This window comes from Alosa pseudoharengus, unplaced genomic scaffold, assembly GCF_046254945.1.
Source record: "Alosa pseudoharengus isolate Yale_2024_CS ecotype anadromous, Long Island Sound unplaced genomic scaffold, YU_APseudo_1.1 YU_APseudo_1.1_scf_8, whole genome shotgun sequence".
In the NCBI taxonomy this organism is placed as follows: domain Eukaryota; kingdom Metazoa; phylum Chordata; class Actinopteri; order Clupeiformes; family Clupeidae; genus Alosa; species Alosa pseudoharengus.
This window is the reverse complement of record NW_027468870.1, coordinates 42089866-42117318: the sequence shown is the minus strand read 5'-3', so window position 1 is coordinate 42117318 and position 27453 is coordinate 42089866. Positions and strand designations below refer to the sequence as shown.

The 27453-nt window shown below is 42.6% G+C and overlaps 1 protein-coding gene across 1 annotated transcript in view; it reads right to left on the bottom strand.

Annotated features, from left to right (window-relative positions):
• Positions 1–27453, bottom strand: part of unc79 (unc-79 homolog, NALCN channel complex subunit) — a 354164-nt gene that overhangs the window by 16869 nt on the left and 309842 nt on the right. The window contains exons 39-48 of the mRNA XM_076275011.1: positions 27336–27421; positions 14404–14577; positions 14249–14317; positions 13011–13121; positions 8486–8590; positions 8221–8298; positions 8024–8113; positions 7738–7913; positions 7230–7413; positions 6924–7127 (exon numbers count right to left, since the gene is read on the bottom strand). Of these exons, the coding sequence (XP_076131126.1) occupies positions 6924–7127; positions 7230–7413; positions 7738–7913; positions 8024–8113; positions 8221–8298; positions 8486–8590; positions 13011–13121; positions 14249–14317; positions 14404–14577; positions 27336–27421 (1277 nt within the window). The remainder of the gene's footprint in view (positions 1–6923; positions 7128–7229; positions 7414–7737; positions 7914–8023; positions 8114–8220; positions 8299–8485; positions 8591–13010; positions 13122–14248; positions 14318–14403; positions 14578–27335; positions 27422–27453) is intronic.

The following is a 27453-nucleotide window of genomic DNA, read 5'->3' as shown; positions in this document are numbered from 1 at the left end:
TTACCAGATCGTAGCACCACTTACATAAATGAGCATGATGTTAGAACTGCAGCGGCTGCTGCTGTGTTGGCAGATAAGTATATTTTGACTCATAAGCATAGTGTCCGTGCAAATAATGAAGATGATCGCCCCCGTCGTTTCAATTCCTTTAGATATGATTCCAGAAAATCTAAACTTGAGAAAAATTATTCCACTGCAACTAAACATGATTCTAATGCACAGAGGCATGATTCTGGTGACAAACAAATTGCTTCACAGGATCTCTGTAACTACTGTGGGGAGTCTGGGCATTGGAAATTGTCCTGCCCCAAGTTAAAGGAGAAGCGACGTGGTAAAGTTAAACCCAAGAGTGCCGGTTGTGCTGCCAGAATTATGCCTCCGGTTAGTCAAGTGTGTGTACAATCGAACTGTAAGGCTGTGGAGGATACCTATTTGAGTCCAGTGAGTGAGAGCACTGATCTGCTCAAAAAGGATCTTCCTGTAGAGCAGCCACAAGCGTGTGCTAGTGATGGCTATAGTCCCTTCATTACAGCTGGTAATATTAAATTAATTGGAAGCGACCAGAAAGTACCAGTGCGTATTCTGCGTGACACTGGAGCGTCTGAATCATTTGTCTTGGGATCTCTTTTGCCTTTCTCACAGGCATCCGACACTGGGACATGTGTCCTTATCAGGGGCATCGGGATGTATACCATCTCTGTTCCGCTGCACCGTCTAGTTTTGGAGTCGGAGCTTGTGAGCGGGGAAGTTGTCTTGGCTGTACGCCCGTCTCTACCTATTGAGGGCGTAGATGTGATCATAGGAAATAACTTGGCAGGTGGGCGTGTGTGGCCTGAGATGTCACCCCCTCCTGTAGTAAACACAACCTCTGTTTTGCCTGTTGAGTCTGATTCATGTTCTGTTGACTTTCCTGGGGTGTTCACCTCCTGTGCGGTGACTCGTGCTAGGAGTCGTACCCAAGGAGAAGAACCGGAACTGGAGTCTGTTAAAGACCGTGCTGACTTAAATTTGCCTCTGTTACCACCTACTCTTGCCCGTGAGAAGGTTGTGGCAGCACAGAAGGAAGATGAGGGATTGGTAGGCCTTTTGGCTGTTGCTTTGACAGGAAAAGATATGAGAAGTGCAGCAAATGGATATTTTGTAGTTGACAACCTGTTGGTGCGAAAATGGTCTCAGTTCAATGGCGAGGTTGGGGATCCAGTCATTCAAATTGTGGTGCCAAAACCATTTCGTAATGTGATCTTGCAGACAGCGCATGGTGATGTGGCAGGTCATTTTGGTGTTCGCAAGACACATTTGCGGCTGTTGCAGCATTTTATTTGGCCGAGGATTAAGCGAGACATTGCCCAGTTTATAAAAACTTGTCATATTTGTCAGCTGGCAGGAAAGACAAACCAGTCAATTAAACCTGCGCCCCTGTGTCCGATTCCATCGGTAGAGAAGCCCTTTGAGCACCTCATTATTGATTGTGTGGGCCCTCTGCCGCCTTCTAAGTCTGGGTGTGCTTACTTGTTGACTGTTATGTGCCAAGCTACTCGCTACCCGGCAGCTTATCCGCTGCGAAGCATTACTACTCGAGTTGTAGTAAAAGCACTTACACAGTTCATTTCCACATTTGGCATACCACGTTTGATTCAGAGTGACAGGGGGACCAACTTCACATCAAAAATGTTTCGTAACATCCTAAAACTGTTAAATGTTAGACAAAAGCTAAGTAGTGCGTACCACCCCCAGAGTCAAGGTGCTTTGGAACGTTTCCACAGTACTTTGAAGTCCCTTCTGCGTGCCTACTGTATCAACTTGAACAGGGATTGGGAAGAGGGTATTCCATGGCTGCTCCTGGCAGCACGTGAAGTGGTGCAAGACAGCGTAGGTTTCAGCCCTAATAACTTGGTCTTTGGCCATCAGGTCCGTGGTCCTTTGTCTCTGTTAAAGGATGGGTTAGAGGAGGCTAAGGCCCCTGTGAATGTGATTGATTACGTCAATGGATTTCGTCGTAGGTTGTCGCTGGCCTGGAAAATGGCCAGTGACAATCTTACCAAGGCCCAACAGGGTATGAAGAGAGTGTTTGACCGGTGATCAAGTCCTGGCTTTGTTGCCAGTACCTAGGTTACCGTTCTGTGCTAAATTTGCCGGCCCTTACACTGTTGCTCGGCGGGTGTCTGACTATGACTATCTGTTAGATACTCCTGATAGAAAGCGATCTAAGCAATTGTGCCACATTAATTTGCTAAAGCCTTACTATTCACGAGACACTAGTCTTGGTCAATGTGGTGGGGAGGTGTCACCTGTTGCAGTGGCTGTTATTGACACTGGGCCCTTTAGTCAACCTTTGGTGGCAGCAGAGGTTGATGAATTTGGCCCTGATGACTCTGTGTTGCAACCAAGGCTTAAGAATTCTGCAATGTTGGCTAACTTGGATACTTTAATAGGCCATCTTCCATTAGAACAAGCTGATGAGCTCAAGGCTCTGATTTTGACTTTCCCTGTTCTATTTTCAGACACGCTCACATGTACGGATCTCATTGAGCATGATATAGATGTTGGCGATGCTTTGCCGGTTCGCCAGCGTTTTTATCGTGTAGGGCCTGAGAAACATAAAGTGCTGGATGCTGAGGTGCAGTATCTGTTAGATAATGGCTTGGCTGAGCCCTCCCACTCCAGCTGGGCATCACCTTGTTTGCTTGTGGCTAAGCCTGACAAAACCTTCCGTTTCTGCACAGATTATCGCAAGTTAAACAAGCTAACTAAGCCAGATTCGTTCCCGCTTCCCCGGATGGATGACTGTGTAGATCAGGTGGGTGCTGCGCGTTACGTTAGCAAGTTTGATCTGTTAAAGGGCTACTACCAAGTTAGGCTCACTCCTCGTGCTCAGGAAGTGTCGTCGTTCATCACCCCCTCCGGCCTGTATTCGTACCGTGTCATGAGTTTCGGTTACGGAACGCACCCGCAACATTCCAGAGACTGATGAATCGAGTTATTGCAGGTCTAGAGGGGTGTGCGGTTTATCTGGATGATGCTGTGATAGCGAGCAACACCTGGCTGGAACACATAGCCCGTATACAAGCACTCTTTGAGCGTTTGGTTGCTGCTAAGCTAACCGTAAATTTGTGTGTGAATTTGCGCGCGCCACTGTGGTTTACCTGGGTAAAGTAGTGGGTCAGGGCCAGGTTCGTCCAGTGTGGGCAAAGGTCTTAGCCATTGACCAGTACCCCCCGCCCACCACTAAGAAAGAGCTTCAGCGGTTTTTGGGAATGGTTGGTTACTACCGAAGCTTCTGTAGTAATTTTTCCACAGTGGTTTGTCCGCTCACAAATCTCCTGAAGGGAGGGGAGAAATTTGTTTGGACTGTAGAATGCCAACACGCGTTTGATAACGTCAAGTCACTCCTCAGCACTACACCTGTGCTGGCAGCCCCCCGGCTGGATAGGCCGTTCCAGCTTCAGGTGGATGCCAGCCAGGTGGGTGCTGGGGCAGTGCTTCTGCAGGCTGATGACGGTGACATCCAGCGTCCCGTTTGTTACTTCTCCAAGAAGTTTAATAAGCACCAAGAAAACTATTCCACCATAGAGAAAGAGGCTTTAGGCCTTATTTGGGCTTTAGGGCATTTTGATGTTTATTTGGGGGGAGGCACACAGCCGTTGGTGGTCTATTCTGACCATAACCCCCTTATGGGTCATACCTGCACACCCTACACAATCCCAATCAGAGACTTATGCGGTGGGCTTTATTTTTACAGCCCTACCATTTGGAAATTCATCACATCAGGGGTGTGGACAATGTTATCGCAGATGCATTGTCTCGCTCCTGGATCACTGAGTGATGTTCTGTCTCTTTGTCCTCTGTTCCTCTTGTTCTTTTCTCCTGTTGTCTGTTCCTTAAATATGCTTCCCAAGGTACCTGGATTGCCGGTGGAGCAGGAGTAGAGGTTTGGGGGCGTAGGGAAATTGAGATTTAACATTTCATTTGGTGGTGGTTGGTGTGATGGGACATCTAGCAACAGTCCATAAGACCTGTGGATTGATTGTTTGGTGGTGGTCTGCACATTGTACTTTGACCTACCAGGTTGACACTTCAGCGTGAAAAATACTCAATAATAAATACTCAAAGCATACCTGAAGCCAGGAAAATGCGGGGGGAAATGTGCCTGGGATGGCTAGTAGGCCTAGCATCGCAAACAAGATAAATTCTAGAAAATTCCACAGACAGGGGGTGCTCTTGAACCCCCTCACTGTCTCTGAAAGCATAACTAGTCGATTACGAGTGGCTCAACAGGTAGATCTATAGATAAACTCATCTTTCAGGCATTTGACCGACCGTGTTGACACTTCAGCGTGAGAAATCGGGGGTGTGGCGTGTGAAACCAAATCATGTGAAATCAAATGTGTGTGTCTCACGGCCAATGCGTGAGTTGGCAGCCCTGAAGTTTTCTGCCGACCCCACATTTGCAAAATTGCTTTAATCCCATTAACCTTACTACCAGTCGTTGCTTTTTTCCTGCATCAAATCGCGGTTGAGTGTGCATCTAATGTCACAGCTGAGTCTCCGCAGAGAGACATCCACTGACTCTCCAGGTTTCATTTTTGCTGTTGTTGCGAGCTAATAGGCTACGATATAGGAAATACTTTGAATATGATCAGCTCCAGAAATGAATGGGTTTTCCTTAGCCTGTGCTACACCTTTAAAGCAAGTTGTGCGAAAATTTTACCCTCAGTTTTTGCAATGTTGACAAACATACGTAGCACATGGAAGCTCTTGATAGCGCATGCCACTAACATCTATAAAAACAATATATTTATGGAATAAAACTAGACAGTGTCTGCCCTAATTCTGAAGCATGGCCACCGCTTCAAAATGAAGAGGAAATACTGGGAAGAAAGTTAATGTTTTAAATAGGCTACATCAATACAATATGTAATATGTGAAGTGAAACTGGACGGGCCATAATAACATCTGACTAGTTTTACTTATTGTTAAATTGCAATGTGAGCGGCAACCAGCGGGGGAGGATACGTCGGCAGGATTATTTAAAAGACAACCGCAACTGTGCGTCTGCCCTGATTCTGATACCATGGCGGCATTCATTTTGCTGTGGCGGGCCGCCATGCTAAAATCAACATAGAGGAAAAAACCTTTTTATAGCCCACCAGTATGTACTAGCCCAGTTTATATTAATTGCCACAATTAATTGTCACAAGCTGGCATCAGATTAAATGCTCACGAGAGAGAAAAAGATGCAGTTTTAGACGAGACTGAAGCAAGCCTATAAGCAAGCCTATAGGCCCGACGCTATTGTAAAGCAATTCACAAAAAATTCACTGAACAAAAATGCTGATGTGGTACATGAAAATTTAAGTTATAGCCATTATAATGCGAGAAATTCTCACACATTTTACAGCGCTGTCTGACGTTAATCTAATAATGGAGCGGCCTGAATGCAGGACTATTGACTGGACGGACCACGCAACTCTGACTTCAATTGAACCCCATGCAGAGACACACACGCGCGCAGGAGCACTTTGGGGGTGCCTCTCTCTCTTTGCTCTCTCTCTCTCTCTCTCTCTCTCTCTCAGCAGGATTTGTCACCGCTAAAGTCAAATTATAGCCTATAGGTGCTTCTACATCAACCGCTATCGACAGGAAAGGAAAACAAACGTTTAGCGATCAGGAACCGTCAGGTAGCCTATTTTGCAAACACAGAAGCATGAAAGCGAGAGAACATGGATGTGTTCTCCATTTGAGGAACGTTATAATCGATTGCGGACGTGAACAGACAGCTACAGACACGGAGCGCATATAAGGCCTACTTTCACTTTCTGTGCGTATTCACGTGAAAGATAATTAGTAGCAAAACAACGATCAAATATTACATGGCAGTGAGTTTTGTTTTCAAATGTTTTCATGCATGTCTAGATAACGGGTGAGGAATGTTTAGGGGACAGACTATCGTAGCCTAAATCCTCAAATTATGGCTGGGCAAAGCACAGCACCTTTTTTGGACCATGGCTTATTCGAGTCAGCTATAGGCCTTTATTTCTTGCGTTTTACTGTGAGACATAGGCCTATACTTTTCGTTTGGAGCGGCATACCGGTAGGCTATCAATGGCAATGGTTCACTATTACGTTTTATGTATGAAAGAGTGTCTGGATTTCCATCCGCTTATTGCGAGATAAGGCATCCGCTTGCATTCATTCATGGAATGTGTGCTGTGCTGCAAGGGAAACCTTATTCTATATAGCCAAAGAGGTCTAAGATAGCCTACATTTAGTTATTTTTTTAAATTATGCATGATTTACTTTTTTATAAAATTCGTAGGCTGATGCCTGGCAGCAACAATTGTGTTTAAATGTAGGTTATTGCTTCAGCCTCTAGCTCAGACAGGGGCTGCGTGCGACTGGTAGCTTGAGAGCAATGTGTTGGAGACTCATGGTGTAGGACGATGACTTTTCATTGGCAACAATATTAAACCAACCAACAATATAAATGATTAAGAAGAGCTCTTTTATGAGTTAATTTGAAACAAAATTATACTGGATTTTATTTGTCCGAATCTGAGGCCCGGCTAGGATTTAAGTATGCACGTGTGTTTCAGGCATAGCACAAGCACTAATCTCTGACTGAAAGTGCACAGGACTTGTGCATTTGAGAGCATGTAGGGTTCATGTCAGTTAATATAAATTAACATTTAAAAACATGTTCAATTATATAATTTTTTTCATATATAAGTCGCACCTGACTATAAGTCGCAGGACCAGCCAAACTATGAAAAAAAGTGCGACTTATAGTCCGGAAAATACGGTAGATTGATGTAAGAGTGTACATATTTTATTTCTTTTTGTCTCCCTCCCTCTGTCTCCAGTTCTGTTTGTGTGTTTGTGTTCAACCTATGGACTTTGAAGCCAAGGTGTAGATGCTTCCTTACCACTTTGTTGTGGGCCATGAGCTGCAGAATGCTGGGTGTGACTCTGCTCCAGAACTCCAAACCCGTGAGAATGGCGCTAGAGGAATATTCTGTCAGGTTCTGGTTCTGAAGGGTAGGAGTGGCAGCAGCTTGCTCACAGTACACAGTCCACAACTGGGCAAACATGAAGGCATGGAACAGGGAACACATATGCAGCACTGAGGTCTATGGAGAGACACAGCCAGATAAAAGAAAGGAAAATTAAGTGAATAACGGAGATGCTGATTATATTTCTTCATACAGAATTAAATAAATGTATTGATATACTTTGGACTGTTCTGGGAAGCCAATCAAGATAACAATGAGGTGGTCAGCGATTTGTGATCCAGCATCCAGTGGGATTGGCATGCAGGAAGTGGAGCCCTGATGCAAAGCACAGTGGGTGAGGGATCCCAGGAGTAGCCAGGAGAGCTGGCGAATATGTGACACACATTCAATGAACTCCTTTGGCCTGTGGAGGAAAGAAGAAATGCATAGAATATCTCTCCAGGTTATATCAACAGATTGTTGCTGTCAGTGAAGCATAGGAATCGATGATTGTTTGGACAGGGCAATCTGAAGTATTACAAGTGCTTGACACTGATGGAAGAATTATGGTCAAGCCATTTTACAGATTGATCTGTTCCTAGGTCTATCGTCTTTGGTTTCACAATGCTAGAACAGGAAAACATGTTGATACAGATATTCATGGTTTCCGGCTATGACTTCATCTTTACGGAAATGCATGTTAACGTATGTACACATATTTCAGATGGCTAGGATTGATGTCTCTCACCCCTGCTGCAAGGCTGATGGTGGATGGTATAGCCATGGTAAATGTCGGACCACAGCCTTGTTATCACGATGATTGCCTTTGCTTATTTCCATGGCTGCTACTTGGGCCAAACCAACCTTCAAGTTCCCTCCAAAAGTATCTTCATGAAGAGGCTGACAACAAGCCTTCATATGACTCTATATTGAGAACAAATTGAGAATGCTACACGATCAAGACCACCTGACACCTACATCACAGAACTTGAGTATCATACATTTCTGTAAATATGAAAGGGGAGACAATTTACTTTCAATTTGGTTAATGTGTGCATGTCTGATATGAAGTCCAGTATTTCATTGATGTACTGTCTCATGCACTCCATAGCAGCAGTTGTACACTAAGAAAAAGAAAGATCCAATGACCGGGGTGGTTAAAATCATCATTTGTGAGCTACTGAAACACCGCTCTGTAAATGAGTGAATCATACATGAACAGTGGACTCACCACAGGGAGGGAGGCAATCATGTGTTTCTGCAAGATAGTGGACTCTGCAAGGCGGGTGCCAAGGTCTGTGCAAACAAACTTATCAAAAAACACAGAGATAAGGAAGTCAGTAATGAAGCTAATGTGAACTTTATTTATGCATCAGTGCATGAAATTTTGACTATTACACCAAGTATTGATCATTTTGGTATGGAATCACTGGGCAAGATCTCTCTTGGTAGTAAACTGAACATTAAGTAAGTAAGTAAGTGTCCAGAGACATTACCTGGACAAGCAACAGCAGATTGGTGTCAGGGAGGGGTGACTTGAACTTTAATGCTTGAAGCAACTCTAGTACAACAATGCGAGACATATAGGACTTGTCTCTCTCCTAAAATGAAGAAAAAAGAAGGCTGAAATATTTAAAGAATAAATTGTTTCATATGTAAATGTGAACCATTTGAGTGGTGTATATAGGACAACTATCAGTGCAGCACTCCATCAGACAGACCGTTATGGTAGAGTGGCCAGACAGAAACCATTTTTGGCGGGAGTTTGCCAAAAAACACATGTGTGGTGAAAAAAAAAGAGTACCCACCAAAAAAATAACTAATTCTAAAAAACTTCAGTCTAAGGATAGGCCCAGAAATCTAATCTTTATGGATATTAAGGCTGGCAAGTGATTAAAACAATTTATCTAATTAATTACATAATTACATAATTACAATTAATCTAAACTAGAAAATGTAATTCTGAGGAATTACCAGTGCATGAAAATGCAAAAAATATATTAACGTAAAATGCAAAAACAAACTTTTATTTGATAACAGTTGGGGGCAGAGGAAACAGTTGGCAGGAGTCCTAGGAGTCATAGTTGATGATGACTGACAGTTGGAATGGCTGAACAGTTAAATAGTTTCAGTTTAAATGGTTAAATTATTTAATAGTGAATAATCGCAGTGAGGATTTTTATTTTGAAACAGAGGAAACAGTTGAACAGGATCTGTAGTCTTAAGAGAGTCAGATTGTATGCTTAAAGCCTGAGACAGAGTATATAGTTTGAAAGTTGAATGTAGCTATTGTAATGGATGTTGATAGACTGAAAGTTGAATGGATGTTGATAGGCAGATTGTTTAATGGATGTTGATAGATAGTTTAATGGGTGGATGAGTGAATGGTTTGAAGAGGATGAATGGATAGAAAGCTGGATGGAATGTGCCTTTTGTCCTTGTAGAATGGAGAGGCACAGAGATAATTGGCCTAGTTGAGCAGAAAGTAGTGTCAGGTGCAATCAGTTTAACTGGGTCTTTGATGTGGCCTAGTTGAGCTGATACAGGTGCAAATCAATTTAATTAGCCCATTATGATATCATAGTGCCAATGCAGAGTCTATGGGGAAAAATAAGCTTGTTTTTTGTTAATATCTCAAAAAGTATAAAGTTTACAAAAGTGAAAAATACACTGCTCAAGTGTTCTTTTCAAGACCTACGTTACAAAGTTGGAATGAAGTTTCTACGTTAAGGCGAGACACGGCAGGTGAAAACATCTTTTTTTCATGCACTGGTCAATTTCAAGATTTTGGGCTAATTTGCTACCTTAGCATGTATTCTTTCACACTACTACAACAACAAAGTCCGATTTACACATTTAGCTGTTTATTTCATTACTTTTAGGTGTTTATTTAATTATATTTTGTCTACTCCATATTTACAGAGGGATTTGTTAATAAATCATTTCTTGCCTGATTAATGTGACATTTTAATCAAAACAATATGGCAAAAATCAATTTTTTAAGGCTATGGACAGTATATTTTGATTTCCTAGGTAATGAATAGGCAGGCCGAGGTCAGGCTAGGTAATAAAAGCAGATATCCTGAAATCCCTCTGTAATTTTATTTTCATCTTGTGTGTAAACAAAATGAAGAAAAATATTTTGTACCTGGCTTTATCATATGTTCAGATCTATCTACCAAAAATATATTAATAATCGTGCATATTCAGATTCAGATTCAGATTTTATTTGTCACATACATAAAATGCAGTGAAATGTTACAGTCGGCTCCATGTCAAGCAAAAACACACAAACTGACACAGAACAACCTACCAAAAACAGTAACAGACAAGAAACAATACATTCAAGATGTCAGGGGGTTATTGCAGATAGGGAAGAAGTGGTATTCTCTACAGGGGAACAGTGGTATACTCAATAAAAAGTGCTTAAACAATGCCATTTAGGTACCGGACTGCTTGGGGGAAGAAACTCTTCCTGAGTCTCTCAGTCCTTGCAGCCAGTGTACAATATCTGCTTCCTGAGCGAAGCAGAGAGAACAGACCATAGTCTGGGTGGCTGGGGTCTTTAAGTATTTTGGTGGCCTTGTCCTTACACCGCTTGGTATAGATGTCTCCTAGGTTAGGGAGTTGCCCCCCTATGATACGTTCAGCTGAACGCACCACTCTCTGCAGAGCCTTACGGTCCTGCATGGTGGTGTTTCCATACCAAGTGGTGATGCACCCAGTCAGGATGCTCTCAATGGTGCTGGAGTAGAAGCTCTGCAGGACTGTTTTGGATGCTTTGAATTTCTTCAGCCTCCTTAGATGGTACAGTCTTTGCCTGGCCTTCCTTACCACAGTGTCCAGATGGGTAGACCATGTCAGATCTTCGGTGATCTGGACACCGAGGTATTTGAATGTATCCACCCTCTCCACAGGGGTCCTGTTGATGGATAAGGGAGTGTAGTCCCGCGCCTGCTTCCTCCCAAAGTCCACCAGCATCTCTTTAGTCTTGCTGACGTTGAGGTGGAGATTGTTCCTCTGACACCACTAGGTCAGGCACCTCACTTCTTCCAGGTAGGCTGTCTCATCGTTGTTGATTGGATTAGGCCTACCACTACGGTGTCGTCAGCAAACTTAATGATGGTATTGGAGTCTGCGGTGGCTACACAATCGTGTGTGTCCAGGGAGTACAGCAGAGGGGACATAACAAAACCCTGGGGGGGCCCTGTGCTGAGGGAGGATGAGATGTGCTTGCCCGCTTTCACCACGGTGGTTGGTTATGGTGGTTGCTAGGCTAATCATGTTGGTTGCTAGGTTGTCATCATGGAAGTGGTTGATAGGTTGTTGCTGGGGTATTTTAGGTGGTTGCTATGCTGTTGCTAGGTTAGTTGTGGTGGGTGCTATGATGGTTGCTAGGTTAATCTCATTAGTTGCTACATTGGTTGCTAGGTTGTAACATTAGAGGTGGTTGCTAGACTGTTGCTAGGGTATTTGACATGGTTGTTGGTTGGGTATTGAAGGTGGTTGCTAGGCTGTTGCTAGGGTAGTTATGGTGGTTGCTAGGTTAATCATGTTCGTTGCTATGTTGGTTGGTAGGTTTTAACTGTGAAAGTGGTTGCTAGGCTGTTGCTAGGGTACTTGAGGTCGTTGTTAGGTTGTTGCTAGGGTATCCATGGTGGCTACTATCAGAAATAAATTAGTTACTATAGTGGTTTGCTAATATAATCATGTTGGTATGAAAACTGACATAGATGCTTTATTTCAATGGTTGCTATGTTGGTTGCTAGGTAGGTGGTGGTTTAATAAAGTTGACTGAACGCATAGTTAATGATAACTGTTATTCCAACTGTCAGTTAAGTAGTTGAGTAGTTTAAATTGTTAAATTGTTTAACAGTAAATTATTGTAGTGAGGACTTTTATTTCAAAACAGTTGTGGGGAGAGGAAACAGTTGAACTATCTGCTTAAAGCCTGAGAAACTGACTGTTGCTGCAGGTGACCTGAACACCTGGCACAGGATTGTAATCGTGAAGTCTTAAAATCGTTTTTAATTCATAGTTTAAAAAGTATAAAAGTTACATATATGAAAAGTCATACCAACCTGGTCCATTTGGAGACCTACATTATGACGTTTGAACGAAGTTTCTAAGTTAAACGGTTGAAGTGAAATTGCGTACGGAAAAAACAGTCAGCGGAATAATAAGAAGCGGAAGCCATATTGGTTGCAAGGTTGTAACTGTGGAAGTGGCTGTTAGTCTGTTGCTAGTGTATTTGCCATGGTTGCTAGGCTGTTGCTATGGTACTTGAGGTGGTTTCTAGGCTGTTGCCAGGATAGTTATGGTGGTTGCTATGCTGATTGCTAGATTAATCATGTTGGTTGCTATGCTTATCCGCCCTGGCAAACTTTGTCCATCGATCAGGAATCGAACCCTGCTCGCCCTCGTCGCAGTCCTGTGCATTCTTATTAGTCTGTCAACTCCATGTGAACGAAGTGACAAATGGCTCAACTGTCTCTGACTGTTCTACTGACTTGGGTAAAACAAAATGAAAAGGCATTTTTTCAGAATCTTCGCTGCGCCAGTTCCATTGATTATAGCGGAAAATAGGGTGCGTCTTTGACTTAATGCATTCGTCTCTGGTGTCCAGTCCGCAAGTGTCTCATGCGCTATCGTTACACTATCAAATCTATTAGTAACCGTGACAAATAGGGTATAGGATATATAAACTCACGCTATTGTATTATCATATATGTTTGGTAATGGCTCAACTGTCTCTGATTGTTCTACTGACTTGGACTGACTTGGAAGCAGTAAATCAAGTCGCATCAAAAATAGAACAGAACTCCCAAGTGCCACCTGGTGGTTGTTTGGGTCAACTGCAGTTTGTGCCATTTCTGCCGAGAATATGGTGCACGATTCGTGCGTGCTTCATGCAGGAAACCGTCCAAACTTAACTGATACTTTGTTTGTCCAAGGCACTATCAGAGAGATTTTGAGAAATGGGTCTTCCACTTCTACACTACCCTCTATAACAGTACTTACCTTGTTGAAAGTTTTGTAGCAAAGTCCACAGAGTTCCACCAAGTAGGAGAGGCTAAATACACTATATTGGATGACAAAACTAAGCAGCTTAGAAAATGGTTCCAGGAGACTCTATAAAGGGGAAAATCCAAAGGTTGGGATTAAAGTCTTTCCATCAACAGTGTTTTATGCAGTATAACAGCAAGATAAATACAAACATTTCAACCTCCTTGTGCCCTCCTGGTCCTTCTAGATCTTAGTGCTGCTTTTGACACCATTGACCACAAGATCCTTTTAAAACGCCTGGAAGTTGAAGTTGATCTGCAAAGCACTGTGTTAAACTGGTTCAGATCTTATTTAACTGATAGCTCTTTTTCAGTGCATATAGGTAATGCTTTATCATCATCTGCTCCCATTAAGTGTGGTGTCCCCCATGGTTCTATTTTAGGGCCTCTATTATTTTCTTTATACATGCTTCCCCTGGGCTCCATTTGTAATTAATACAATATTCAATACCACTTATACGCAGATGATACCCAATTTTATGTGTTTTGGATCCTATCCCCGGCCTTAACAATCCGTTCTTCATCATCATCCAGCCTGGTGTTTGTTCTTGTTATTTCTACTTTAATGTCTTCCAACTGAGTCTTGTTATCTCATTGGAAATCTCTCAGCTCTTTGAGAATCAAGCTCAAATCCACTGCATCATCATCCTCGTAAGGGCTAGCCTTGCCACCGTCGTCTTCGAGGCTAGGCGGTGAACAGCTACGACTTTGTCTCTCCCCACGTTGTATATTTGGTTGTTGTACATTTTTCGGGTTTCGGGGGTTTTAAAGAATTTCGCTAATCGGGAGATGTTGGTCTATGCTGCCATCTTGTCAGTGACCTGACCGGAAGTCTCCCCAATTTCACAATTTCAAGTCATGATACACATGTACAACGCTTGAGACTGATTTGATTACATATGTGTAAGTCAAGTGCTGTTGGATGCCCAACTGAGACCCTATGCATACCTACATTGTGTCGTGCCAGTCTGAAATCTTTTTATTCAGTAACTTGGGAAATCTGTATAGTATAAACTATCTACAACAATGTACCAGTAGTCACAGGGCTATGTTGTCTTTTATATTATGAAGCCATAGATATATGCTGCAGTCAAGTTCAAACAATATAAGAGAAAAGACATGGTGAATGCAACTACACACAAGAGCCTTCAGCTGATAAAAAACTATAAAATTAGTTCAGCATTCCATACTCACCCTGGTAACACTGGTAGCTGGAATCTTCAGCAAGCAAATCATGACCCTGATGGCTGAATCTAGTGGACACTATAGTATGAAGTTGAAAACAGAATTAATCAAGATGTTGATGCATACAACAGTAATGTATGAGTCAATAACACTACTCTGAATACCTTGAGAGGGAGTACTGCGGGCAGTTTGGTCAAGAATGCCTGGAAATGGCTGCAGATGGAAGTCCAGAGGTTGCTGGGAACATCCATTGGCAGTGCCTCCATATAGGCCGCTATATTTTCCAAACAATGAAGCATAGCACTGCCTGCTGGGAGGGTCTTCTTGTTATTGAGACCCTGGACAGTGGAGTAAGATTTTATTTTAGTTACCTTTCATTGTAGGTATATGCAGGTCATAGCTCTGGGCATTTGTTATAGTTTGTTATAGTTTTAATATTAACTCTTTATTATGTCTGACTGTTTCATTGCGCACAGGCTGCCCATGGTGTAGTATTTTTTCAAGGGGTTGGTATTTTTTTATCTAATAGTGTAAAGACTAAAGTCCCATTTCTCCCCCCTTAAAACTTTCACTTGGTTTTGATTGCCCTCAACATTAAAGCCCCCTCGACAAGGGAAGTGGAGGTGAAGATCTTTCCCTATAAATTGGGACACCACTAAATGCAAATTAGCGTAGCGAACGTGCTCACCTACGTCACGCGCAGCGCTGACATGTCTACCGGTAGTAGCCTGCTACTATTTTCATTCAGGAACATGCCCATTCCAGCGGTCGTTGTTGTGTGGGCTGTGCTGGTTTATCTACGTCTAGTTAATCAACAAAGATATTCGTGTTCATGTGAACGCCAGAACACCCACCTTTAAATATTGACGAAACTACCCAGATCAGATATATAACGTTATTTGATGGGCAGACTCTCTCAAAGCACTCAGCAGATATCATGAACATCGTCAGATAGCTTCGTGAGATATTTTCTAACATTAGTGTTCAAAACTCAACAGTCCATCAGATGTGCATCCAGCTAACATATTCCAACATATTCCGAAATTTTAATATGCTTATTTGCGAAAATATATGAAAAATTTGGCCGGCTCGCTGAGCTCGCACGGTATCCAGGGTAATTTCATCTCCCACTTCGTTTTAAGCCCGCATCGGTCCTGGCTATGTTTTGAGGGTTGATTTTAAGGGCAAAATAGCACTTCCCCTTGCTCCCTATAGTAATGGGACACCCTAGCCCTACACGTGCACGCGCAAAAACGAGGGTTAGGGCAAAAATCTAGGGGTAGGGGAGGTATTGGGACGGGCCCTAAGTATTGACCTTGTGATATACTGCCAGTGTTTTGTGCATGTTAGGACCCTGGCAACTGGAGTTTGGAACATATTATAGCCTGTAAATGGCTTTGCTAGGCAGACCAGAAAGTGCAATAGTCCAAATCAGAGCTAGTGAGCGGAGTGGTGCGAATGTCCCGCTCCTCGCTCAGGTGGCTGTTCATTCGGCCGCTCCTCCTCTCAATTTCGCGCCAGGCCACTTCGCTCAGTTTCGCTCCCACACTCGTCGGGTGTGTTTGGGGCGTAACATCATTTAAACCAATGAGAATGACATCTGTCATTCCCTTTAACGGCGCAAAGCGTGATGTCAAAGAATACATCGGTATTTTGACAGTCAATGGCGCATTTGAAGGAGGCTGCTTGCGAGACCGTATGGAATAGTCATTCCACTAAACCATGCTTTACTAAAACCTATAGCCTTCACGCATTTGCACTCATCTATTATTTGAACTCATTGGCAAAGTGAAACTAACTTCACCATGGTGTCAGTCAACGACAAGACAGTTATACGCAGTAAATTAATTTCACTATTGACTGACAATGGGTTACCATCGAAAACATAGGCTGGAAAAAGCAACACTTACCCTAATATTTTTGCGAATGACTGAATAAAACAACGTTTAAAACAATGTTTATCCTGCAGAGCAGTTGCTTATATCTCGTGATAGTGTGTCTTAAGCTGTGCTCTCGCCTAATCACTTTTAACAGTCATTACCAATTTGCAAATGCATTGTGAGATGCATTTCGTTATATCTTTATTCTAATTGTTTCCCATTGTAGCCTAATCGTGTAATTTCTAAAGTTTTGCATAGATGTGCGCTGGTGCGCGTTCATGGAGGATAGAAGGATGGTGTGTTGTGCACCCGCCAATATGACTGTTGACAATGTGCTCTTAACCCTTAGAACCCTAAGCTGTTTTTAGGGCATTTTCACTACCTTTATTCATAAGGATTTATTCTGGTCATTGTAAGTGCCACACACACATATTATATATTGTTTTTTTCAGGAGATTGTTTCATTTCATGTATTAATACTAGCATTGATTTTATTTTGATTTTTAAAGAATAAAATATAAAAAGTGTATTATAAAAATTCTTATATTTCAACATGTATCTCACCACAGCAAGCTCACAGCTCTACATGCATTTCATGTGTGTGTAGGGCAGACTGTCCTGAATCGGGCAATATGATTGCCATGTTGGAGGGATTTTCTGGTGCTGAGCAATTTACAGAAATATGTGCTGTGTGATTTACGGAAATAAATGCCATTTTTTATTTAGTGATGAAAAATGACCTTTCTGCGCTCCATATCTGTGACATGAACTGATCTGACCTGACTTGACTCGAGGTTGCGTGTTAGCCTGCGTGCCTGTGTGTATGCAGTCATAATAATTCTCAACTTTTTACTGCATTGCCATGAACAAAGTAAAGGCAAAAAAGGTGTTTATTTGTTGAACAAATTGGGATGCAATGTGAGCCTTGAATTGGATGCCATGCAGGAATTTGCTAGGATCTCCAAACCGGAATATGAAAATGCTTTGCCACAAAACACTTGATAGCATTGGATTATAAACATGCTTTGCCACAAGAACAGACAAAAACGTGGGGGAAGTCCAGCTATATGAAGTTATTATTTTGCTGTCACTTCGTCTGTTTTATAACCCAGAAGGATGTACTTGGTATCAAATGATAGCTCTGAGTCTCCTCTTTCATCTGACATCTGTGGCATATCTATGCGATCACAGGTCCGCGAGTAATTCAAACGAGTAATGGGTGTGCAGCTTTGGTTTGTGTACATGATGTTATTATTTTGCAGTCACTTCGTCTGGTTTTATAAGCCAGAAGGATCGATAAACATGGTACCAATGGATAGCCCTGTGCCCCCTCTTTCATCTGATATGCTTGCCATATCGATGCGATCACGGGTTCGCGAGTAATTCAAACGAGAGTAATGGGTGTGCAGGTGAACGCAGAGAAGTATAGACTGTAAATATGATGCAATTTTATTTAATTTCATGATTTTTTTTAATTTTCATACTTGATCGTACAGACAAGTGTGTAGTCTCGTTGGAAAGCCCCACTTCTGCTCTGTCGTGCAATAAAGGTTTCATCTCGCTGCGATGAACAGTTCCGGAGCAATGTAACAGAGAAGAAAGGGTGTGTTTTTTGACGCACTTTGCGTCAATCGGGTTCTAAGGGTTAAAATAACATATAAACAACTCACCATAGACTTCTGACCAGGTTTCTCTTGGTCAGTGGCATGCGTTTTAGGTGGTGTACAATAGCGATTTTTAGACAGTGTGCCAGGCCACTCCCTAGTTTGCTAATTGCCACACTCCTGGGCGCATTGTTTAAAAAATAAACATGCACAATAAGAAAATAAACTTTGCGCCGGGTGAAAAACGAGTTTTACGCCATGCGCCAGGGTGCAAGATAGGGCCCTACGTGTGTTTGGTGTACATAGAAGAATGGCTATACTGAAAAGAACCCCACACCTAATGATAATTATGGTGGAGGGACTGTGCTATTGTGGAGCTGTTTTTATTCCCAAAGGTCTTGGGAACCTAATTAAGGTGCATGGTATCATGAACACCAAGAAAAACCTTAACATTTTCAAAGGAAATCTGTCAATCTCTGCCAAGACACTAAAATATGGTCATGATTGGATCATTCATCAGGTCAATGAACCAAAGCAAATGTCCAGATTCAAAACTGTCACGAATCGAGGACCTTCCAGATCCTGAGCCGGGTTTTCCTGGATCTACCTGGCTGGCTGCACTTTTAAGGTGCTCCATTCCCAGGTGGTCAACTCCATGCCATGTTTTGCTGCTGACCTACTGCATCTGCAGTCTCCCTGCTTTGCTGCTCAGCACACCTGTGTCTGATTACTTAATCAGGCACAGTACTTAGGCTGGGTTCTTGGAATCCTTCAGTGCAGAGTTATCTTGCCACGTCATCCTGTTGCTACTGCTGTTCTGCTACTCTTTGCCTGTGGAATTACTTTTTGATAGGGATGGGCAGAACGAGGCTTTGTGAAACAACGAAACGTTCGAAGCAATTGCGCCGGAATTGTGTCGAGGCTTCGAAACAATCCGACACACGTAACTCCATGGTGACATCTAGTGGCCAGTTTTGCTAACATCACATTTTGACCGTGAAGCACAAATGCTTCAGACGAAGAATATAAATAGCCAACATGGAACGCAAGATTACGTCCACAGCCACGTGGTTCAGTGGTTAACACACTTGCATTCGGCCGGAGCGGCCGGTGTTCGACTCCCTGCTGGTGCTTAGAAAGTTCAGACTAGTATATGCCTTCATTAACTAGAACATTTTTATATCTGCCAGTTACAAATGTTTTGTTATTTCAGTTTGATAGTACATTATCCTTTGGAATATGCTGGAGAGGAAAATGCTACAATCGTTTTAAAATGTAGGCTATGCTTATGGCCCAGGTTTTTTTTTGGGAACATGTTGTAGGGAAATAAAGGATACATGAATGAAGCAGGTTAGACTAATCAGGTTGAACATGGGAAAAATAAAAAACACACTTTTTGTATGTCAACATACATTTTTATTTAGGAATAACATTGTTCTGCCGTCTTGGCATTTAATCCGTTTCTTGTTTTTGAATAAACCTCCCCAGCCTTGGAAAAAATTATTTCATAAGGCACACTTGTTGCTGGCATACACAAATATTTTTTTGCCATCACATTTAGGTTTGGATAAACCACTCTCCTCTCCTGCCAGTATTTCAAAGGGTCACTAGACTATATCTATCTAAACTATCGCTCACTGTCGGTCTCTAGCCTGTCAATTAATCTATATCACTAACCTATCAATTACAAGAATGCACTATCAATCGCTATATGTCGCTATATCTCTCAAAATCTCTCTCCTCACAAAAAACCCACAAAGATAGGATGTGTTTGAATGACTTTTAAGCATTCTGTAATTTAGATCAAACAGGTGTTTACTCGGGTAATTGGCTCGCGCGGTAAGTGTGCCACCTGTCCAAACCAAATTGAAACACCACGAAGCCTCACTTAGTCATGGTCACGTGACATGGGCGTTTTGAACCACACTTTGAAACACTTTTCGAAACACTTGCGTTTCGGAAGCTCGACACTGTTTCGAAACGTCAGCTTTGAGCGTCACATCCCTACTTTTTGGACCTTGTTGGACTGAACTGTTACTGAACTTTGGACTGTTCTCTGACCACGATTTTGGATTACTGTTTTTGGATTGTTTGCCTTGGACCTTGTGTGTTGTCTTCACTCATTGACTTTCATTTTTTTGCTCTGCCATTGCCTGCTGTTTTTCTTGAAGCGGTTCTTGTTTCTACTGTTCATTAAATCATCAGTGTAACCCGTTACCATTTTTGCTTGTGTCCTACTTCTGGGTCCAAACAGTGCCTCTGCCCTATTGGCCGTAACAAAAACAAATATGGTTTGCTGAACACCAAATCAAGCTTTGGCCCTTGCCATCTCAGCCCCCTGATCTAAACTCCATAGAAAAACAGTGGGGTGAGTAGTGCTGGGAAGCAGGCGCGTAGCAAGCGTGGGGGATGTGGGTGTTATAACGTACACACTTTTGCTGGAACATGATTCTATCCCCCACACTTTTTGTCAGATTAAAATGAAAGTAAAATATGGAAATAAACGCTCCCGTAAAGAGTTGGAACCGTATCTACCGTAACGCACACACAAAGAGACACAAATAGGTCTGTTGATTTGATTGAATGGTCATCCAGCCAATCACATCAAGTTAGCCAGTGAAGAACCAGAGCCGCTCTGATGAAATTCAAAGTGTGCATCTTTCAAGGTGCTGCTGCTTGGGTCTGCATTATAAAGTCTGCAGTGAGCAGATTTCAGGTAGAATTGAAATGATAATTGTTACCGCATTATGCTAATTTAGTAAACCAAAATTCACTGTCTGACTGACAGTTTTTGTCACAATGTATAAATGCAGAGAGTCAAAGTGAAAGCGGGGGTGCGCGCACCAAGGCACTTGTTTGTGCAGAAAGACCTTGGCTACTATACTGTTCTCAGAGCATTTTGCTTTCTCCGTCTATGATCTGCAGCTTTTCTCAAATTATGGGCCTCCTCAACAATTAACCTACTGGTCCACGTATCTGCGAAATTAAGTTATGGCCGGTGCTGGAGATCTTAAATACGATCGCGTTCCATTTAGAACATCTTATTTTGATCTTACAAACGGAGGCGTCAAGACACATTTGAGTTCTACATCTGAGAACTAAGACTTCCAGCATGTAGAACTCAAATAGAACGCTCATGCAATGTGTGTGTCCCTGCAGCAAGTGAAACTAGGTAACGTGGGCTAGAAGCAACAATAGCTTAAACAACAACGTGGCTTCCTGTAACTATTAATGGAAAAAGAAACTGCTAGTCATAATCTTTAAATTGACATTAATTAAGCTGGCTATATGCAACACAATTTATTTATATTCCCTTTGCATATGTTTGGGTAGACTTCAAACGTTTTTGAATTTAAGCTTACAGTTCTGTATTCTTTATTATTATATTTATTTAGGTATTAGTGATACCTCAAAATTAGGCTGCTGTCTGTTAGGGCAATTTATTGTAGCCTGCTAACCCATATGCACAAAACATAATTTCTGAAATGATTTCTTGATTTATAACATGAGATATGTCTCCATGTAGGGTAGTGTCAAATAGTGAAGTGATAGGTAGATCATGTAGGCCTACATGTCACATGAGCCACACATATGAGGGGCGCTGCTTCTTCTGTCCCTCCCAAACTGCATTAAAATGGTGTGTTTAGCAATCAGAATTTCATTTTTTTTCGGGGTAGAAACTGCCGGACACCAATATAGTCCGCACCCCTCTCAGAAAATACTTACAACGTCCCTGTAGGGAGTTATTTATAATTTGGCAAGATTGTTTCATTTTCCTATCCCACAACCCCCACACTTTTAAAAAGCTTGATACGCCCTTGCTGGGAAGGTAACCGCATTACTGCAATACCGCGGTCACGTGACCCCTACCGCGGGTCTAAGCTCGTCACCGTCATCACCGCAAAAAAACGTAGAAGAATCTCGGAGATAATCACGTTATGCAGTCAGCTTAGATGTCTGTAGGTGGCTAGCCTACATGAAGTCGAATCCCCCTATAATTGAAAAACACGACATTTATAAATCGAAATAGGCGCACATGTGTGCACGTAGTAGGCCTATGTAATGTCATGATGTGTAATGTGATGAACCATCTTTTGACATTGATACTCAGAGAACCACAGTTACGTTAAGTAGGCTAACCCTCCGTTTTCAAAAGAAAACTTCAAAACTTATCATCAAAAGATGAAGCAAAACCGACCTTTCACGTTTGTGTTGAAGAGCGCAATGTTCCAACATTCCATTTGTTTACTATGCGAGAGTAGGGGAGAACTGGCACAATCGTAACACTTTTTTTTATTCTCTCCGTTCAAACTCGATTTACATAAAGCTGTTAAACGTGAAAGCTGTGAAATTTGGCCAGAAAGGAGTCATACATGTTTATACATGCGACATGTAGGTCTAGGCTAGCCTAAGACCTACCTTTGTTACAACCTGACGCAGCCATTAAAACGTGTGGTAGCCTACCGTTGTAACATTAGCATAAGCGTCATGAATGTAACAGTTCTAAAATCGTGATAGCCTTGTTGATAAACTGCTGATTTCTTCTTTCGTCTGAAGCATTTGGTCCAGTGGTGTTTAAAGTTGTTGCGGCTGTCTAAAGTTTAATTGGCTGTGATGGCTGATGGTGGCATAATCCATAAACCATTTTTTTTGTTGGGGGGGGGGGGGGAACCGCAAAACCGTGGTAATTTCTTGCTTACCGACCGCGGTAAGAAAACATCCATACCGTCCCAGCCCTAGGGGTGAGTCAAACACTACACATATTTACATAAATAAGATTGTCATGTATTGATTCCCAAGAGTCCATGCTTTCAAATGACGTATAATATGGCTATGCTACATAACAATCTGATGTATAAAAATGATTTAGAATGTTGGGGGGGGGGGGGGGTCTCCGACCCGAGGCTGAAACATCTGAAGGCATATTAATAACAACAAAAATGCTAATAATAATATTACCATTCTGGCAACCCGTACAACTGAAAACTTGAGCCCTGGATAGACTAGCCAAAAAACAGGATGTAAAAACTTTGTCTGTCTGCAAAAACAGAATTTAAGAGTTCAGGCAAAAGTCAAGTTTTATCTTCACCTCAAGGTGACAGGAGCCCCAGATGCAGTCAGCTCTCAAAAAGGAAATGCATCCAGTCAAAGGGAGCATGAAAAGATAGAGCCCTTTCGGAGGGTAGAGAGACGCATACGCAGACGCTAGACTTTAGCACAGGCTTTAGTTTTTGCTTGCTTTGAGACAGATATAAATCCCTCTTATGGACACTCTCCTTCTTATAGCAAGAAGACATTAGTTTATAACATATATAAATCCTTCTTATAGAAAGAAGGTATTATTAGAAAGAAGGTATTATTAAAAAAAAAAGACTCTACACAGTTATTTACTTTCACTATTGACTGACAAGGGGTTACCATTGAAAACAGAGGAGTTGTTTGGGACTGGTTGCTAAGGGCTAGTTACATCTCGAGACAGTGCGTCTTCAGCTGTGCTTTATATGTGCCTTTCGTTATATTCTTGGTCAGTGGCGTAAATTATTTTAGAGGGTGAAAGATAGCGAATGTTGGATCATGTGCCAGACCACACCTGATGTTGTTAATTGCCACACCCCTGAACGCAAGGTTTAATGAAAGTGGAGGGCATGACAAAAAATCTTTGTAAGATAAGAATAAGCCTTGCGTTGCACTTTCCGCCAACTGTAAGATAGGGCCCAAAGACTGAGGCCGCAGTCTTGAGATGTTTTTGAGGTGGTAGAAGGCACATTTGGTAATGTTTTTGATATGTGACTGGAATGAGAGGGTGGAGTAAGAGAGGGTTGAAGCAGAGCAAGAGGCGCAAACATTCGACAACTTCCGCATTCGGAAAATAGATAGAAGATAGAATTCTTTAATGTCACTGCACAGAATAGAACAAAATTGGATGGCAGTCCTCTTGGTGCTTATAGATTTAAAAAATAGAGCTCTAAAATAATATAAGACATACATTCTCCATGTTTTAAAGTGACAGTGAGGTAGAAAGGGAAAAGTGCAAAAAGTCTACAATCTGACACACAGAGGGGCTAAGTGTGTGAGGGTGACTGGAAGTGTTCAGTGTCCGTATTGCGGTTGGGTAAAAACTGTTTTTGAATCTGTTTGTGTGTGTTTTGATGGACATGAAATGTTTGCCGGAGGGCAGCAGTGCAAACATATGATGACCGGGGTGTGAGGGGTCTTTCAAAATGTTTGCAGATCTGGTGAGAAAGCGGGAACTGAAGATGTCATGCAGGGAAGGCAGGGCACAGCCGGTGATTTTTTTGGGCGGTATTGATAATCCTTTGTAAGGCCTTCTTGTCCGCTGCTGAGCAGCTGGTATACCAGGTGGAAATGCAGTAGGCCAGCACGCTTTCAATGGAGCAGCGGTAGAAGGACACCAGCAGTTTCTCCTCCAGATGGTGTTTCCTGAGTATTCTCAGGAAGTGGAGTCGCTGCTGGGCCTTCTTGACCATGTGGTGGGTGTTGGTAGTCCAAGAGAGATTCTCTATGATGTGTGTGCTCAGGAACTTGAAGACAGGAACCCTCTCACACCACACATTCCCCGTTAATGTGGAGCGGCTCTATATCTGTCTTTTTCCTTCGAAAGTCCATGATTATTTCTTTTGTTTTGGAAGTTTTGAGGATGAGATTGTTGACCTTACAACACCCCACCAGTCTGCAGACTTATTCCCGATAGGCGGCCTCGTCTCCCCGAGATGAGACCAACGACGGTTGTGTCGTCCGCATACTTGACGATGGTGTTGGTAGGATGGTTGGGGGTGCAGTCGTAAGTGTAGAGAGAATACAGCAGGGGACTCAATACACAGCCCTGGGGGGAGCCAGTGCTGAGTGTGAGTTGGGATGAGATGTGTTGGCCTATTCTCACTGTTTGAGGTCGGTTGGTCAGGAAGTCCATAATCCATTGGCAGATGGATGAGGAGAGTCCCAGGTTGGGGAGTTTGGTGACAAGTCTCCCCGGAATTATGGTGTTAAATGCAGAGCTGAAGTCTACAAAGAGCATCCTCACATAGCTCCCCTGGTGTTCAAGGTGGGACAGTGCACTGTGGAGAGCAGTGCTCATGGCACAGCACACATCCCTGTGGAACGGCGGTGTTCAGAGGGATGGTTAAGGAGGTGTGGCTATCTAACCTAACAGACTGAGGTCTGTTGGTTAGGAAGTCCAGAATCCAGTTACAAAGGGAGGTATTGATGCCCAGTTCTCTGAGTTTGGTGATCAGTTTGGAGGGGGATGATGGTGTTGAATGCTAAGCTGAAGTCAATGAACAGCATTCTTACATAGGTGTTGCTATTGTCAAGGTGGGACAGGGCAGAGTGAAGTGCTATAGAGATGGCATCCTCTGTACTCCTGTTCTGACGGTAGGCGAATTGGAAGGGGTCCAGTGAGGGTGGTAAACAGGTCTTGAGGTGGGTGAGGACCAGCCTCTCAAAGCACTTCATGATGATGGGGGTGAGTGCGACTGGACGGAAGTCATTAAGGCTTCTGTTTTGACACCGGCACGATGGAGGTGGTTTTAAGGCACGCGGGGACAGCTGCCTGGGCTAGTGACAGATTGAATATGTCAGTCCAAACCTCAGTCAGCTGCACTGCACAGGCCCCGAGTACGTGTCCGGGGATACCATCAGGACCAGCAGCCTTACGTGCATTAGTCATGCTCAGTGCCGCACACACATTGGTGGTAGAGAGTGTGAGGGGCTGGTGATCTGCAGGGACCACAGCCTTGATGGCCACCTCCTTGTTGTCCCTATCAAAGCGGCCATAGAAGTGGTTCAGCTCAGGCAGGGAGGGGTGGAGTTAGTAGTTTTGTAATCTGTGATGCTCTGGATGCCTTGCCACATGCGTCGGGGGTCAGAGTTGTTCTTGAAATGATCCTCAATCTTTAGCTTGTGGTTGTGCTTGGCCTTTTTGATGCCCCTTTTCAGATTAGCCCTGGATGACCTATAGGCTTGAGCATCACCAGATCTGAATGTGTTGTCTCGTGCCTTCAGCAGAAGTCTGACCTCACTGTTCACCCATGGCTTCTGATTAGGGAAAGTCGTAATCATTTTGAGGCTGGTAACACTGTTGATGTTGGAGTTGATACAGTCCAAAACGGAGGAGGCATATTCAATGTCCATCAAATGACCATTAAGCACATTTTAAATGGAGATGTAGCCTGGGAATACCCATACGGACCTTTTTAAAACTACTGGATTTGCTCTATAGATCCATCTGGCCAAGAGGCCATTGAAGCCCATTTCCAATGTCCCTAAAACACGGGCACGCAAATACAATTGCTAATTCGGCATGGACATGGCCATAGCTACACGCCAACCACGCTTTTAAAGCATTAGCTTGCTAGCTAGCTTGGTTCACAGACTAATTAAATTAATAATTCCATGTCCCAAAGAGTGATTCATTAGTGTGATAAATGATTGTAGACAGTAATACTGTAAACACAATTATGTGTAGCTGCTCTTATTGCTCGCAAAGACAAAAGGGGCTATCGTAAAACCACTACCGTATTTTCCAGACTATAAGTCGCACCGGAGTATAAGTCGCACCAGTCAAAAAATGTTTCATGAAGAGGAAAAAAAACATATATATGTTGCACCTGAGTCGCAGGACCGGCCAAACTATGAAAAAAAGTGCGACTTATAGTCTGGAAAATACGGTAATTACGGTAAATACGGTAATTACCAACCCATACGGTAATTACCAACCCTTTAATTACCAACCCTGTTTTTTAATACTTCAAAATAACATTTGATAAAAGAACCTTACATTTTTCAGTAGCCATAGGTGTGTAGATTTGAACAAAATCTAGTTTGGTTCTTACCAGGGCTTTTACTGCCTGAAGTATCCGATTTTGTTTGCCACACTCGGAGTTTAGTGCTGGGCTGGTGGGTGCCTATTTCCAACCTTTCTCACAGCACATCAACGGTTAGACTGAGAATTCTCTTCGCAAATCAAAATTCCACTGGAGCTCCATGCGGATTTGTACACGCAGCCTTACAACACTGTTTACAGCTCTTCGAGTCACAGTAAAATGTAATTTTTGGTTATTAGCTAATTTAGATACACTTATGGTGTGGGTGCTTGCGTTTCTTTAGGAATCCGCCGTCTTGGTTTGTATAGAAATGAATATTATGACACATACACGTAAGAGGTTGGAAATACGGGACGTAATAGGTGACGTTCCTATATATTTTAACAATATGAAACGCAAGGTCTGAAGCGGATGGTTTAAATATGTTTAGGGTGTGGCCAGTCCAAAATCACTATCATAACGGTGTAATAAGTTTGCCAGACGCCAGGCGCATTGTTCAAAAGGGTATTATGTTATGTTTTTTAATCAATCATGTGTGAGTTTTGGTTGCTTTAATGGCCTAACATCCATTTAACCAATAAGAGTGACACCTGTCATTTCCTTTAAGAGCAAGGAGAACATCGAAGTAAGTATTTTGACAGTCAGCCCGTTGTGACGTAAGGTGACGCTCCCACTTATGCAGACCGGAACTTTTCCCCTTTTGCTCTCATAGAAACAATTACATTGCTCTATCTTGGTCAGTAATCACAGGTCTTTGGTGGAGTCTTACCTCTAAAAGCTGATTTAGAGCAGCGACAGAACTCAATTCACTGAAGTCAATTAGGGAAGTGGCTACAGTTCGTAGGAAACTTCCATCTGATGAAGAAATGTTAGAATGTGTGAGTGTG